The sequence below is a fragment of the Castanea sativa genome, chromosome 4, assembly GCF_040712315.1.
Source record: "Castanea sativa cultivar Marrone di Chiusa Pesio chromosome 4, ASM4071231v1".
NCBI classification, from domain to species: domain Eukaryota; kingdom Viridiplantae; phylum Streptophyta; class Magnoliopsida; order Fagales; family Fagaceae; genus Castanea; species Castanea sativa.
Window position 1 is genome coordinate 41,107,830 of NC_134016.1, and position 13,597 is coordinate 41,121,426.

The following is a 13,597-nucleotide window of genomic DNA, read 5'->3' on the forward strand; positions in this document are numbered from 1 at the left end:
ATTTGCCAGAGCTTTTTTTTTTGGCTACTGCCTACTGGCATGGTGGTAGCGGCAAATATAATGATAAAACTTAGCTCATCAGATGAAAACTTCTAGAAAATATAATGTCCTGTTTGGAAGTTTAGGAAGGGAGGAGAGTAAAGGGAAGGAGAGTAGAGGGTAATTGTTATCCTCCACTTTATTTGAATGTTTTTAAAATTAGTAAGGAGAAAGGGAGTAATTAGTACTTCCTCTTGTTTGGATGTTTTAAAAATTAGGATAGAGAGGAGAGGAAATGATTTAAATAGACAAATTTACCCTTATTTGAAAATGTACTTGCAATATTGGTCTGTGATTAATTTATTAGTTTTGTAAACTCCAACCAAAATCCAAATTCTCATTTCTTTTCCACATTTTCTGAGCAACCAAACACAGGCACAAGTAGAGGGGGAAAAAACAGAAATTTCACAGAAACACAAACCAAATCCCCCAAAATGCACACAACCAAAAAAAAAAAAAGCAAGATCCTGGAGAACGAAGAGCAAGCAAAGCGAGATCCTAGAGTTGTAGGGAGAAACCCTAGAATCATCGCTGAAGAAAACGGACAGTCACAATCTTTGGAGGAATGTCGATCGTGATCCTCATCGTCATTGGGATAGTTCTCCAAAATCAGAGGGGAAGAGTAGCCATCGCGCTTCATCGGCAATGAAGTGGCTCGAGGCTCGATCGAGCTTGAGTGCCTAAGCTCAATCTCGATCGCCGCGAGCAGCGTGGACATTTGGACGACATTGTTGATGACCCACGACTCGGCGACGTCTAATTTCTTGTGCTTTTTTCGGGTTACAGCTGTGAGATTCTAAGAAAAATTTTGTGACTCTAATTTCTGTTTGGGTGCTCTAAAAATGGAGGAAAATGGAAAGGAATTGAAATTTGAGTATTGTGTATTGTGTAGTTACACTTTTTGAAAGAGAAAAGTATTTGTTTTTTTGTGGCTTTTCCGGTTCTGAATTTCTAAAGTTTGGCTTTAAATTATTTATTTTCTCATCAAACAAACAAAAATTATTTATATAATCAATTTATAATTTTGTTAATTTAGAAATGGTAAATTAGAGAATTCATTTGGTCAATAATTTATTTATTCTCTCTCCAAATCTCTCCAATTTAGAGGAATTAAAAATGAGGGATTAGACATAGTTGGAACCCCTCCAAACCTCTCTCCCTCTTTCCTTAAAAAACTTCCAAATAAAGTAATTGAATTATTCTTCCTCTCTTTACTCTACTCCCCCTCTTTTTTTAAACTTCCAAACATAAATGAATACAATACAATAGAGTACTAACCTTTCATACTACTGCGAAGAGAACCACTCTGAGTCCCAGCTTCCTTCAGCCACTATCTAGGTTGACGACAGCAGCTCTATTCCACTCTTTTTTGCTGAATATATTACTAGTCCACTCTTCTTATCAATCTAAACTTAAAGCCCTGTAATCTATAGTTGCGCAGGAGGACAAAATATAGACCATTGCTTTTTTGTTTCTGGTGTAAATTAAAGCTATACCATTTCGATCTGCAATGTATCGAACGGCTACCGGCAGGTAAAGGACGCGGAATTAGTCAAATATTCTCTATCGAACGGCTGTAGTCGTTTTAAGTATCTTTAGGGCAACCTCCTAGCAACTTCGCAATGTGCTTTTGCTTCACAAAGAAACTGTTAACACTTTTGACGGTCAAAACCCGCTTTTCCACTCAAACCCCATGCTTTTTTTCTTTTCTCTTTATCTTTCGGTAACCAAACCCACTAATAATAATTGAGTGAAAAAATCAACCCAATTATTCATGGCCGATTCTCTCTTCGATTTTGTGTTTGGCCGATTCTCTCTCTTTTCCACCTTCATTTGAATCATGTCCATTAATCGAACCTACGGCTAGGTTTCCACTTCTACAGTGTCCAATGGAAGAGGTGATGACGTGATTTCATTAATCTTTACCTTTGATCTCTACTTCCATGGCTTTCTTCGTTTGCCTGTTGGGTTTGAACCTGAAGTTCCCAAAAGGAATACCAGTGGCAGGTTGGTTTCTAACTTTCATATTGCCCTTTTCTCTTCGTATTTCTTAACTTTAGAATTTTTTTTCAGGTGAATGGGTCACTATATTTTGTTTGTTTTGAAAAATTTCTCTGGGTTGCTGGTAACTTGGGTTCCGTTTAATGGATTCTTGAAGTTTTGTCTTGGGTCTCAGATTTGTGGGTAAGTATGATTCTTATTTTTCCTTTAGTTTTTGTTGAAAGCTGATTTTTGCTTATTACAAATAGCTTGTTTTCGGATCCATGTAATGAGTCCTATTTTGGGTTTTTTTTAAAAATTTTTTTTTTTATTGAACTATATGGCTTATGTCCCCTTCTAAGGCATCAAAGATATTGTTCATGCTCGTGTGTGTGTGTGTGTGTTTTTTTACCCTTCTTTTTAAAGTGATGCTCTTGGGTTGTATGAATAGAAATTTCGCAGCTCATATTGCAACAAATAAATTGAAATTTGTTTAGTTGTCTAGCTAGATGATGATGTTTTGTCTCTTTTTAATATGGAAAAAATGGCATAACCAGCAATAATTTGCATAAATTATGGACAGAGTGTAGAAGGTTTTGTAAGAATTGATAGTTTAGATCTTTATCTGTACAGTATATTGTCTTGAAATTTTCTTTTTCATATAGTTGGCTTTGAACATGCGAGGGTTAATGTGTGCACTGGGTTGACATAAAAATTTTCCTGCTAATGAACAAGAAGCTTAATACAAAACAAAAGTTTTTAATCATAGGAGCTTTCACTTAAAAATGAGGGTGCTAAAGATTTAAGAATATGTGCAACCAATCTCAAGTAGTTGGAGCGGAAGGCTTTGTTTAGATGACCTTCACTCCAGGAGCAAATTGGTGCTGCTCTCAGTGGTCATGGTCATTGCTCCATTGCGTACGTCTCGTGATTTATTTGTCTTAACTGTGAATTGATATTACATATCTTTGTGAAAAATACAACGTACATTTCAAACGCAAATTTCTAGTCTATTGATTTTGATTTGTGATTTTATGTTACCAATTGCTTTCATTAAATTTGTGAGTTTTAACCGCCTTGTAACTTAACTGGTTGACAACTCTTCATATGCTCATGACTTCCAAGTTCAAATCCACTCTCCTCCTTTTAGTTTGATCTCCTCTCAATGGGTATGGCAATTTGAATAGGGTGAAGATATAAAGGCTAATATGACTTTTCTTTCTAAGCTAGGGAATGGGTGGTCTTAGCCTGCTCTCCTCCCAATTAGGGTGAGATTTTATGGTTTTAAGACACTCAAGCAGCTCACATGGATGGGGAATAGCATAGAAAAAAAGTAATAAATTTCTCTTAAGTGCAAACTCGCTCACTCTCTCAAGCGAGTGATTGAGCGAGTTTGAGGCAAAACTTTTTTCCCAACTATTTTTTGAAGTTCTGATAAAATTGCCTGTCTTGACAATTTCGCTCAAGCGAGATTCTTGCTGTTGCAATTTCAACTACAGTTTATGATTCTTTTGACTCAATGAAATTACAAAAATGAAATTCAATACATAAAATTTTGCAATTTATAATCGAAATATTTGGCACGGAATAAGCCCTGACACTAAAAATCTTAACAATTTTACTGAACTTTTTGATTGATCATATTAAAACAAAAAAACCCAAAAAAATTTAGCATCCGTCCCAATGTTAGTGCTGTTTTGGTTGAAGCCACATCCAATATTGATCTTTGGTGGGAATAGCTAAAGTGGTGATCTATTTTTCTTTTTTTTTCTTCATGCATTTAGTGACAATTGCGTAATGGCTATTGAGGCAAAATCTTGGAGGCAAGCAGCGGATTATCAGAGGTTTGGAGTTATTGTATGTATTTATTTATTGTATTGTCAGAGAATTCTATAATTTTCCTGGAGCTATTACCTACCAGAATATGAAAGGAAATTATTTTGTAAAATGGCATCAGTAAAACTGTCACTGTTGAGAGAACAAATCTGAAGTATTGCTATGATAAGTCTTTTTTTTTGGGGGGCTAAATATTAGCACAATAAGTTGATAATCCCATTGCATGGTATTAATCAATGGCGGATCGCAGAGGGCCAAAAATTCATGTATAATAATGGTTGTTTATCACGGTTGAAACTTGAAAGTAGTTTGCAGTTTGCGCCTTGCACTGATTGATCACATATTCACTTTCCTGACGGCAAGTCAAGGACTCAAGAAGCAAGAGTGAATAGCAGATGACACGGTTTTTTTTTTTTTTTAAATAAAAAAACCTCCTATATATCTTTATATACGTTGGATCCAACATTGTATGTTCTAAAAAAAATCAAACTTTAATACACTAAAAATTTAATTTATCTATTTTAATATAGCATTTAACATTATACCCTACATCTCATTTTATATTATTTCATATAACATATTAAAATTTTATATATATATATAGCACATTAAAGTAATATTAACTCAAAACACAACTACAAACAAATGAGGAGAGAGAAAGTTGAATTAGTAATGATTTTTTAGTTAATGGCATTGCTACGTTGCCCTTCTACTAATAGAAGGGCACAATAGTTTATGCCAAATTTTTTTAGCATTTGACACATTCAATGGCGGAGATTTTGTGTTTGGTCTACTAAATGCTAAAGATTTAACATTTAGCACATCTAATGTTAGTGCTCTAAGTACATAGTATTTTTCACAAAGAATGTTATTGTCCAGGCATACAACTGATATTATTTTATTGTTTACCATTTACAACTCGCCACCTTAATGAATGTGAAAAGTAATGGTGACTCTAGACTTATTGCTAAAAGAAACTTTACCACATCTACTAATCTTTATCTTCCAGCTCTTCACTGATCTAAGGTCCTAGATCTCACAAGTCTTGTAGAGTCTCAAGGACCTACTTATATTTGTGAAGTTTGGGATTTATAAGGTTTGTGGCTTTTTCTCTGGGAAGAAATTATGATTGAGTTCCACAGTTAACAAATATAGTTTATAAAGACTCTCTAAGAGAGAGAAACATAGTAGAAAGGAAAATCCATACTTAAAGAATGTGTATTTGGGAAAATCACATTGATCTGCGATTCTAGTCTCACAAGTCTTGTGGACCCTAAAGGGTCTATTGAAGTTCATGGAACTTGGGATTTAAAGGTCTTGTGGCTCATTCCCTGGGAACCAGTATTTTGGGTTCCATAAGTTGAAGGTCTTGTGGCTCTTGGAACTAGTATTTTGGGTTTCACAGATTAAAGACCTTGTGGCTACCAATATTTTGGGTGCCACGAATAAATAATAAAACTTCAATTATCTCTATTTTCTGTCCCAGTGAACTTAAGTTCTAGTAGATTCATAATTGGATCTAGGTTCGGGTGAACTACATATGGTTTTGGGGCTAAGTAAAAACTAATGCACTGTTGAATATTATTGTTTAGATTGTTGTTTGTGCATAGGTTAGTTATGTAGAATTCATCTATTTTCCATGATGGAATCAAATCCAAATCCAAATCCACTCATAACTCTTGATGATGCAAAAAATCAACAGTTGAGCTCCTTTTCATAACGGATGGAAGAAACTATGATTGGAGTCGTCTTTATTGGAAGAAAACTTGCAAAATGAACTGGGTGGAAGAGTAACACGCCAGTGTGGCATTAGCCAAACCGTCTCCAATGCTTAAGTCAGTAAGGGAGAAAGATTTTAGAGAGAAAAGGAGTGGAGAGTGATTTCGTAGAGTATTTGTGTGTACCTTTAACTTTTGTTACCATCTTTTTTATAGTTGTGTGCCTCATTAATGAGCAATGAATCGCTGTATTTATGCTCAACGACTAATGCGTCACAGAATCTTTGTCTAAAGTTCACAGCTCATTCTATGACCGTTGTTCCGTCCGTTACATTTCATCATCAATGAGCGTAATAAATGCTAACATATTCTCTGGGTTAATGACGATCTTTGCTTAAGGACGATCATAAATTTCTGTATCATCAGTTGCCCCCTTGTTCGAATTGTCGTCTGTTAGATGAAATAAGAACAAATTTGTCTAACACTTCGTATTCCATGTACTGCGCATTTATGACGATTTGATGTTTGAGCAGTTGAGTGCCACATGTACGGTCAAGATGCGTTTGACGTGCAGACGTTTCTTGGTTTTCCCGCACGTGTTTTGGTCACTTATTTCGCATTCTTCCCTCCTATTTCCTTTCTTCTGCACTTTTTCCTTGTTCAGTTTTCATTCTTAGGGTTTGTCTCTCCTTCAAGCTTCCTTTCTCTATCCTAAGTTCCCTGGTAAGTTCTTCGTGCTCTTGTTTCTTTTCCTGTTCTTCCATGGTAGATTACTCTTCTGTTAGGTTTAACTGTCCTTCAATAGCTTTTCTTTTCGCTCGTCTAGGTTGTTTGCTTCAGTTTGTGGAGGAAAGGTGTCTCGAGTGGGTCAGTCTCTTCGTGGGGGAGGACTGTCCGCACAAGCTAGTTCTTTCTTCGTTATTCCCTTTAGTTTCCCACTCTGCTAAGGTAGCAAGGTTATTAAAAATGTCTGAGGTTAGGTCTAGTGACTTGGAGACGGGGTTATCCTCGTCTGATGACCGTGTGTTTTCTGAGGCTACTTCTCCTTCCACCCCTTATAAAGCTTGGACCATTTCATGTTCCCTTACAGGAAAGGACGAGAAGCGAATCAGGGATAGGTTTCAGTTCCCTAATTTGGTAAAGATTAGGATCCCGAGTGACAGGGAGAGAGCCTATCACTCTTATGCTGATGAAGTTTGTTTTTACGAGGCCAACTTCACTAGCGGTCTTCGTTTCCCTATTCACCCTTTTGCTAGGGAACTTTTTTCTTATTTGCACCTTGCTCCGGCACAGTTAGTGCCCAACTCTTGGCAGATCATCGTGTCTTGTATGGTGGTGTGAATGTCCGCCAATGATGATGGTGATGTCATCAGGAGGGTCGCGTTCCTTTATATTTATCGTTTAAGAAAATCAAAGGATCCCGACTGTTATGAGTTTAAGCCGTGGGATAGGGCTTCTAGGTTAATACTTGATTACCCGTCGTCTCTCCGAAATTGGAAGCTAAACTTCTTTTTTGTTTCTGGAAGTCGTTGGGATTTCATCCCTAGTGAGGACCTGGACGAAGCCCCAAGTTTTTTCGTAGTTAGGGAACTCCCGCGTCTGGTGTGTCTTTCTCGTCTTTCTGTTGTTTTCTGTTCCTTTTGTGAGTGACGGTAGTATGTGACATATTTGCATTTTTGTTTGTAGTTTCCCAACGTCCTCATCTAAAGAAGAGGTATCAGTGTCGTGCTGAAAAGTTAAAGGAATATTTGGAGACCGTCAAGGATTTTGACGAGCTTGTCTCTCCCCAATCTTTATTTCTTTATTTCTTCATTTCTTGGGTCCGGAACCTTCTACTAAGGTTCGGAAGAATTTGAAAGTTGTGAAGAAGAGAAACTGCTTCTTTCTCTTTTTCTCTTGAAATCTTGAACTTTTGTCTTCTTCTTTTTCTTTTTCTTTTTTTATATTATGTTTTCTTCTTCCTTTCAAGAATGACGACTAGGTTTAGTAAGCAAAAGTTAGCCGAGGCTCAAGAGAAGAATGCCAAAGGTGGCCTCGTCAATGGCCTCTTGTCCAAGAAACGTTCAAAGATGGGTGACGTTTCTAAGGATGATCCCATGGTGACTCCTCCGCCTGCTCATTTGCTTGCTAAGTGTCCTGCCTCTCCCACTTCGTTTCTGGAGGTAATTGCCTCTGCTGGAGAGGAGGCCAGGAAGAAGAAGAAAGTGTATGGTAAATCTTTTCTTCCTACCTTTTGGGACAATGCTGACGCAGCTGCTCTGAAGGCTCATGAGGCGCTCTCCATGGATGACCTAAGTCCTCTAATGGCAAAGTCGTCTAACGAGGTAATGTAGTCTCATATTTTGAAGCTCATGCAGGTATGTGTTGATAATGTAGGTTGCAATTTCTCTTTCGTTATTTTTATTTTACCCTTTGCTAAGAGAGGTTCCTTGTAGGCTTTAGGAGAGTCCTTGTTCATTTCTAGGAAGCTTCTGGATTTGGAGAAGAAGGTGACCTCATCCGAGCCTATGGTCAAGTCCCTTTTTGCTGAGAACGAGACACTTAAGAACAAGGTGGTTATTCTTACCATTGAAGCTAAAAATGATAAAGAATGTGTGGCTGTCTTGGAGAAGAGCCTACAAGTGGAAAAGAACTTCTGTAAGTTGAAGGACAAGCAGATTGGTGTCCTGAAGCTGAAATTGCAAAAAGTTAGGGCCATGGCTGTGAAGGAATTCAAAGACTCCGACGAGTATTTCGATAAGTTGTGCGAGTACTACGTGGAGGGTTTTGACCTTCTCAGGAAGTAGATGGCAAAGCATCACCCTGATTTGGACCTTTCTGGTCTGGTTATGGGTGATGTTGAGAAGGAGCTCTTGTCTGATTGTCTTTTCGAGGCTATGGCAGAGAATGTGACGGAAGAAGCCACAATCGTTGCTGAGGTAATGGAAGAGGCCACAACTACAACCCCTGCAGATCCTTTCCCTGATGAGCAGTAGCTTATATGTTTGTCTTTTTTCCAGTTTTTCTTTCTTTTCTCTTTTTTTTTTTTAAGGCAAGAACAATATTTCTTTTTGAGCCCATTGTTTTGGGCAGCTTGAACAATTCCCTTGGGCCCATTGTTTTGGGTAATTGAACAATTCCTTTGGGCCTGTTGTTTTGGGCAATTGAACAACCTCTTTGACAATGATAGGTAGGTTTGTGGACCTCATGCTTTAGTTGCAATAAACAAGTCTTTTATGCTTGGTTGAGTTTAGACAACCTTTTATGACGATGTTAGTTGTGTTGAAACAACTTTTTACACTTAGCTTGTATTTGAACAGCTCTTTATCTTTAGTTGTGTTGGAACAATTTCTTTATTGAGTCGTGTCTAAATGACTACCTTAGTTGTGTTTGATCAACTCAGTATTTTTTAACTGTGTTTGAACAACTTTTTATTGAATCATGTTTGAATGATGATCTTAGTTGTGTTTGAATAACTTAGCATTTTTTAGCTGTGTTTAAACAATTTTTTATTGAGTCATGTTTGAATGACGACTTTAGTTGTGTTTGAACAACTAAATATTTTTTTTAGTTGTGTTTGCACAGCTTTTTATTGAGTCATGTTTGAATGACGACCTTAGTTGTGTTTGAACAACTTAATATTTTTTAGCTATATTTGAACAGCTTTTTATTGAGTCATGTTTGAATGACGATCTTAGTTGTGTTTGAACAACTTAGTATTTTTTTAGCTGTATTTGAACAGTTTTTTATTAAGTTATATTTGAATGACGATATTGTGTCGTACTCGTGACTTAAAGTCGTGGTATTAGAGTGTCTTTAGGTTAACCATTTTTTGTTTTGTTTATTCGTGCTTGAATGACGATCATATTAGATGTGTTTAAACAACTCTAGTTTAGTTGACTTTGGTGGTTGTGTATTAACAACGTTGATGGTTATGACATTGTTGGCTGTGTGTGAACAGCTTTTGATTTGGAATTTTAATGACAGAGGTCCTTGAGACGCTTCCCAAGGATGACTCCCAAGTGTTGCACGTATTATCATTGGCAAATAACTCATGGATAATCATTGATAAATACGCATGAATAATGCTTTGAAGTATTATTGACTTATGAATGACGAAATTAATAACTGTCGTACATACTGATATGAATAGTTGACATGTAAAGCATTCCTTACTGGTAGCATTTCTTCAAGTGTTCTATGTTCCATGGTCGAGGCAATTCCTGGCCGTCTAAAGACTTTAGGTAGTAGGAGCCTTCTTTGGAATGACGGATTACTTCGTAAGGTCCTTCCCAGGCTGGTCCTAGTTTTCCTTGGGATGGGTCCTTTATTGCTTGTGATACATTTCTAAGGACGAGGTCTCTTGTGTTGAACCATCTCACCTTGACCATTCTGTTATAGTACCTGGCCATTGCTTCCTTGTGTTTGGCCATTCACTTCATAGCTTCTTCTCTGACTTCATTAATTAGGTCCAGATTGCTGTTAAGCTCATACTGGTTCTTCTGATCTTCATAACATTTGACTCGGAAGCTCGTCAGTCCCACTTCCACTGGTATAATGGCCTTAGTGCCAAATGTCAATCTGAATGGTGTTTCTCTTGTTGGAACTCTTGTGGTCATCCTATATGCCCAAAGGACATTTTGTAGTTCTTCCGGTCATGCCCCCTTTTGCCCCCTCAAGCTGAGTTTTGATAATTTTGAGCAAGCTTTTGTTCGTTACTTCTGTCTAGTCATTGGCTTGAGGGTGTCTTAGAGAAGAGTAGTGGTTCTTAACTCTTAAGTCTTGACAAAATATTCGAAACTTGGGATTGTCAAACTGCTTTTCATTGTCTGATATTATGACATGTGGGACTCCAAACCTACAGATGATGTTTTTCCATATAAAGCTTGTGACTTTAACCTCCATTATCGTCGTCATTGGTTCTGCTTCTACCTATTTTGTGAAGTAATCAATTGCGACGATCAGAAATCTGAGTTGCTTCTTCCCTAGAGGGAATGAACCCATAATGTCAATTCCCCATTGGGCGAAGAGCCGTGGTGAAGATATGGGTGGCATCGTCTCTCTTGGTCTCATCTAGACATTTGCGAAGCGTTGACACTTATCACATGCTCTAATGATGTCGTATGCGTCCTTCTGTAAAGTTTGCCAGTAATATCCTGCTCTGAGCGCCTTTTCTGCTAAAGATCTTGCCCTAGCGTGATTTCCACAGATTCCCTCCTGCATCTCGCGGAGCACATAATCTGCTTCTTCTGAGCTGGCACATCTTAGATATGGGAGTGAATATCCTCGTCTATACAGCATGTCATCAACAATGACGAAGCGGCCTGCTCTGATCTGTATCTTCCTTGCTTTCGTCTTATCTTTAGGGAGCCATCCTTCTTTCAAGTAACGGACAATGAGAGTCATCCACTCATCTTGTTCTTTTATCTTCAAAACTTGTTCACCTTCTGTGCTTGGCTGCCCCTTATCTCTACACATAATTCGAGGGTCGCATTGTAGTCGTCTGACGAGGCCAATCTTGCTAGGAAGTCAACTTCTTCGTTTTTGGCCTAAGGGATTTGCACAAAGTCTAGGCTGCCAAAATGGTGTGAGAGTCGTTGGACAATCTTCAAGTACTTCTGCATCCTTTCTTCTTTGGCTTCATAATCTCCCTTCACTTCTCCAATTATTAGCTGAGAATCAACTTGGACGAAAAGATTCTTTTTTTCTAAAGCTTTTGCTAGACTTAGCCCTTTTAGCGATGCTTCGTATTCTGCCTCATTATTCGTTGCTAGGAATTGCAATCTCACTACAACTTCAATGTTTCTTTTTCTGGAGATATGAGCACTACCCCTGCTCCTCCTACTTTCTTCGTGGCAGACCCATTTGTTTGGACCGTCCATATTTCCATGAGAGGTTCTTCTTCCTTATAGGGATAAGTGAATTCTGTAATGAAGTCTGCTAGCACTTGGGCTTTGATTGTCATTCGAGACCGATATTCGATGTCAAATTGGCCTAACTCAATTGCCCATTGAATGAGTCGTCCTGCTGCATCTATCTTGTTCATCGTCTTTCTTATGGGTTGGTTTGTCATGACGACGATGGGGTGTGCTTGGAAGTAAGGACGAAGTTTTTTGGAGGCAACCACTAATGTGAAAGCTATCCTTTCCATCTGAGGGTAACTTGCCTCTACTCCCTAGAATGCCTGGCTGGTATAATAGACTGGCTTCTGGACGTTCCCTTCTTCTTTGATCAATGTCAAAATTACTACAATGTTGGATACTACTAAGTAGAGGTACAACTTCTCTCCCATCACCAAAGGGCTTAATAGAGGTGGCTTCATCAAATACTCCTTCAACTTTGCAAGGGCTTCCTCGCATACGTAAGTCCACTAAAAGGCTTTTTTCAATACTTTGAAGAATAGCATGCACTTGTCCATTGCCCTAGAGACGAATTTGTTTAGGGGTGCAACCTTTCCTGTCAAGATCTGCACCTCCTTCACTGTTTTTGATGATTTGACCTCGATTATGGCTTTTACTTTGTCTAGATCCTCTATACCTCATTGGGACACCATGAATCCCAAGAACTTTCCTAAAGTAATAGCAAAAACACACTTTGCAGGGTTTAATTTCATATTGTACTTACGTAGTGTGATAAAGGTTTCTTTTAGATCGTCCAAGTGATTCGCTTCGTCCTTACTTTTCACCAGCATATCATCTACGTACACCTCCACATTCCTTCTAATCTGGTGAGAGAACATGCGGTTTGTCAATCTTTGGTAGGTGGCTCCTGCATTCTTCATCCCAAAGGGCATAATTTTGTAGTAGTACAACCCCTGGCTGGTAACAAATGAGGTCTTCTCTTGATTGTCTTCGTCCATAAGAATCTGGTTGTATCCAGAAAATGAGTCCGTGAAACTTAAGAGCTTGTATCCAGCGGTTGAGTCTACCAGTTAATCAATCCTCGGTAAGGGGAAGCTATCCTTTGGGCAGGCTTTGTTCAAGTTTGTGAAATCGACGCACATTTCCATTTGCCATTACGCTTCTTTACCATGACCACGTTTGCTAGCCAATCTGGATAGAAGACTTCCTTGATAAAATCAACTTCTAGCAGCTTCTCTACTTTTTCAGTTACAGCTTTGTTGCGTTCTGGTGCAAATATTCTCCGCTTATGCTATATAGGTTTGCATTCTGGGTTAACTTTGAGACAATGCTATATGATCTTCCTATCAATTCCAGGCATATCTTCGTGTTTCCAGGAGAAACATCTTGGTTTGCCCTTGAGAAGGAAATCATCTCCTCTTTCTCTAGAGTTTGGAGTGCTATTTAATACCTTCGTCGAATCTCCTAGGACAATCTCAACCTCTTGTGGCTTTTTTGACAGTTTAGGGATGGGCTCTGGTTCATTGATCACCCACGTGTGGTTTTCTCCCGATGCTAGGGCAGCTTGGTAGCACTCTCTTGCCAAAACTTGGTCTTCTCTGATTTCTCCTACTCCATGGGTTGTTGGAAACTTCACCTTCAAGTAATATGTTGACGTTGCTGCTCTTAGTCTGTTGAGAGCAAGTCTTCCCAGGATGAGGTTGTATGTTGAAGGGCAATCAACTATGAGGAAATTAATTTCCTTAGTGACCTGTGGTGGCTAAGTTCCTACAATTATAGTTATAGTGACAATGCCCCTGGGGACAATTCTATCCCCTGTGAAGCTTACCAAAGGCGAGGTGAAAGGCCTGATTCTTTTCTTATCCAACTTCATTTGCTGAAACACAAGCAAGTATATGATATCTGTTGAGCTTCCGTTGTCAATAAGCACCTGATGGATGTTGAACTCTTCTACTCTAAGCATGATTACTAGTGGATCGTCATGGGATTGCCTGATGCCGTGATCATCTCTCTCTGAGAAGACAATAATGGGCTCGTCATTCTTTGACATCTTCATTGGAGGAAGTCATGAATGGACATTGTTTATTTCTTTCCCATGGCCTTTTTTCAAGGACTTAGTGTTTTGCCTGCCATTAGTCCTCTTGAGATCGTCTTTATCTCTCTTGTAGGAGGTTTGCTTTCTAT

The 13,597-nt window shown here is 38.4% G+C and overlaps 2 protein-coding genes and 1 long non-coding RNA gene across 3 annotated transcripts; 1 reads left to right on the forward strand and 2 right to left on the reverse strand.

The window, feature by feature from the left end:
- Positions 1 to 1,706: 1,706 nt before the first annotated feature.
- On the forward strand, positions 1,707 to 4,047 carry LOC142631929 (uncharacterized). Its single transcript, XR_012843691.1, has 3 exons — positions 1,707 to 2,046; positions 2,113 to 2,223; positions 3,804 to 4,047. It is a non-coding gene; the product is annotated as an uncharacterized LOC142631929 (long non-coding RNA).
- Positions 4,048 to 10,625: 6,578 nt separating this feature from the next.
- LOC142632911 (uncharacterized) lies at positions 10,626 to 11,030 on the reverse strand. Its single transcript, XM_075807225.1, has one exon. The coding sequence runs from the start codon at positions 11,028 to 11,030 to the stop codon at positions 10,626 to 10,628; it is 405 nt and encodes a 134-aa protein (XP_075663340.1).
- A 1,060-nt stretch (positions 11,031 to 12,090) lies between these two features.
- Positions 12,091 to 13,463, reverse strand: LOC142632912 (uncharacterized). Its single transcript, XM_075807227.1, has 4 exons — positions 13,242 to 13,463; positions 12,864 to 13,163; positions 12,582 to 12,704; positions 12,091 to 12,417 (listed from the first exon to the last, which is right to left on the reverse strand). The coding sequence occupies exons 1-4, from the start codon at positions 13,461 to 13,463 to the stop codon at positions 12,091 to 12,093; spliced, it is 972 nt and encodes a 323-aa protein (XP_075663342.1).
- Positions 13,464 to 13,597: the final 134 nt, after the last annotated feature.

Bases quoted from the DNA above. Each gene is read 5' to 3' on its own strand.
- LOC142632911 (XM_075807225.1), bottom strand. From the start codon at position 11,030: ATGTGTAGAGATAAGGGGCAGCCAAGCACAGAAGGTGAACAAGTTTTG.
- LOC142632912 (XM_075807227.1), bottom strand. From the start codon at position 13,463: ATGTCAAAGAATGACGAGCCCATTATTGTCTTCTCAGAGAGAGATGAT. The intron at 13,164-13,241 runs GTAAGCTTCACA...TAGCCACCACAG, and splicing joins GGCCTTTCACCTCGCCTTTG to GTCACTAAGGAAATTAATTT. The intron at 12,418-12,581 runs GTAAAGAAGCGT...GGATACAACCAG, and splicing joins GGCTAGCAAACGTGGTCATG to ATTCTTATGGACGAAGACAA.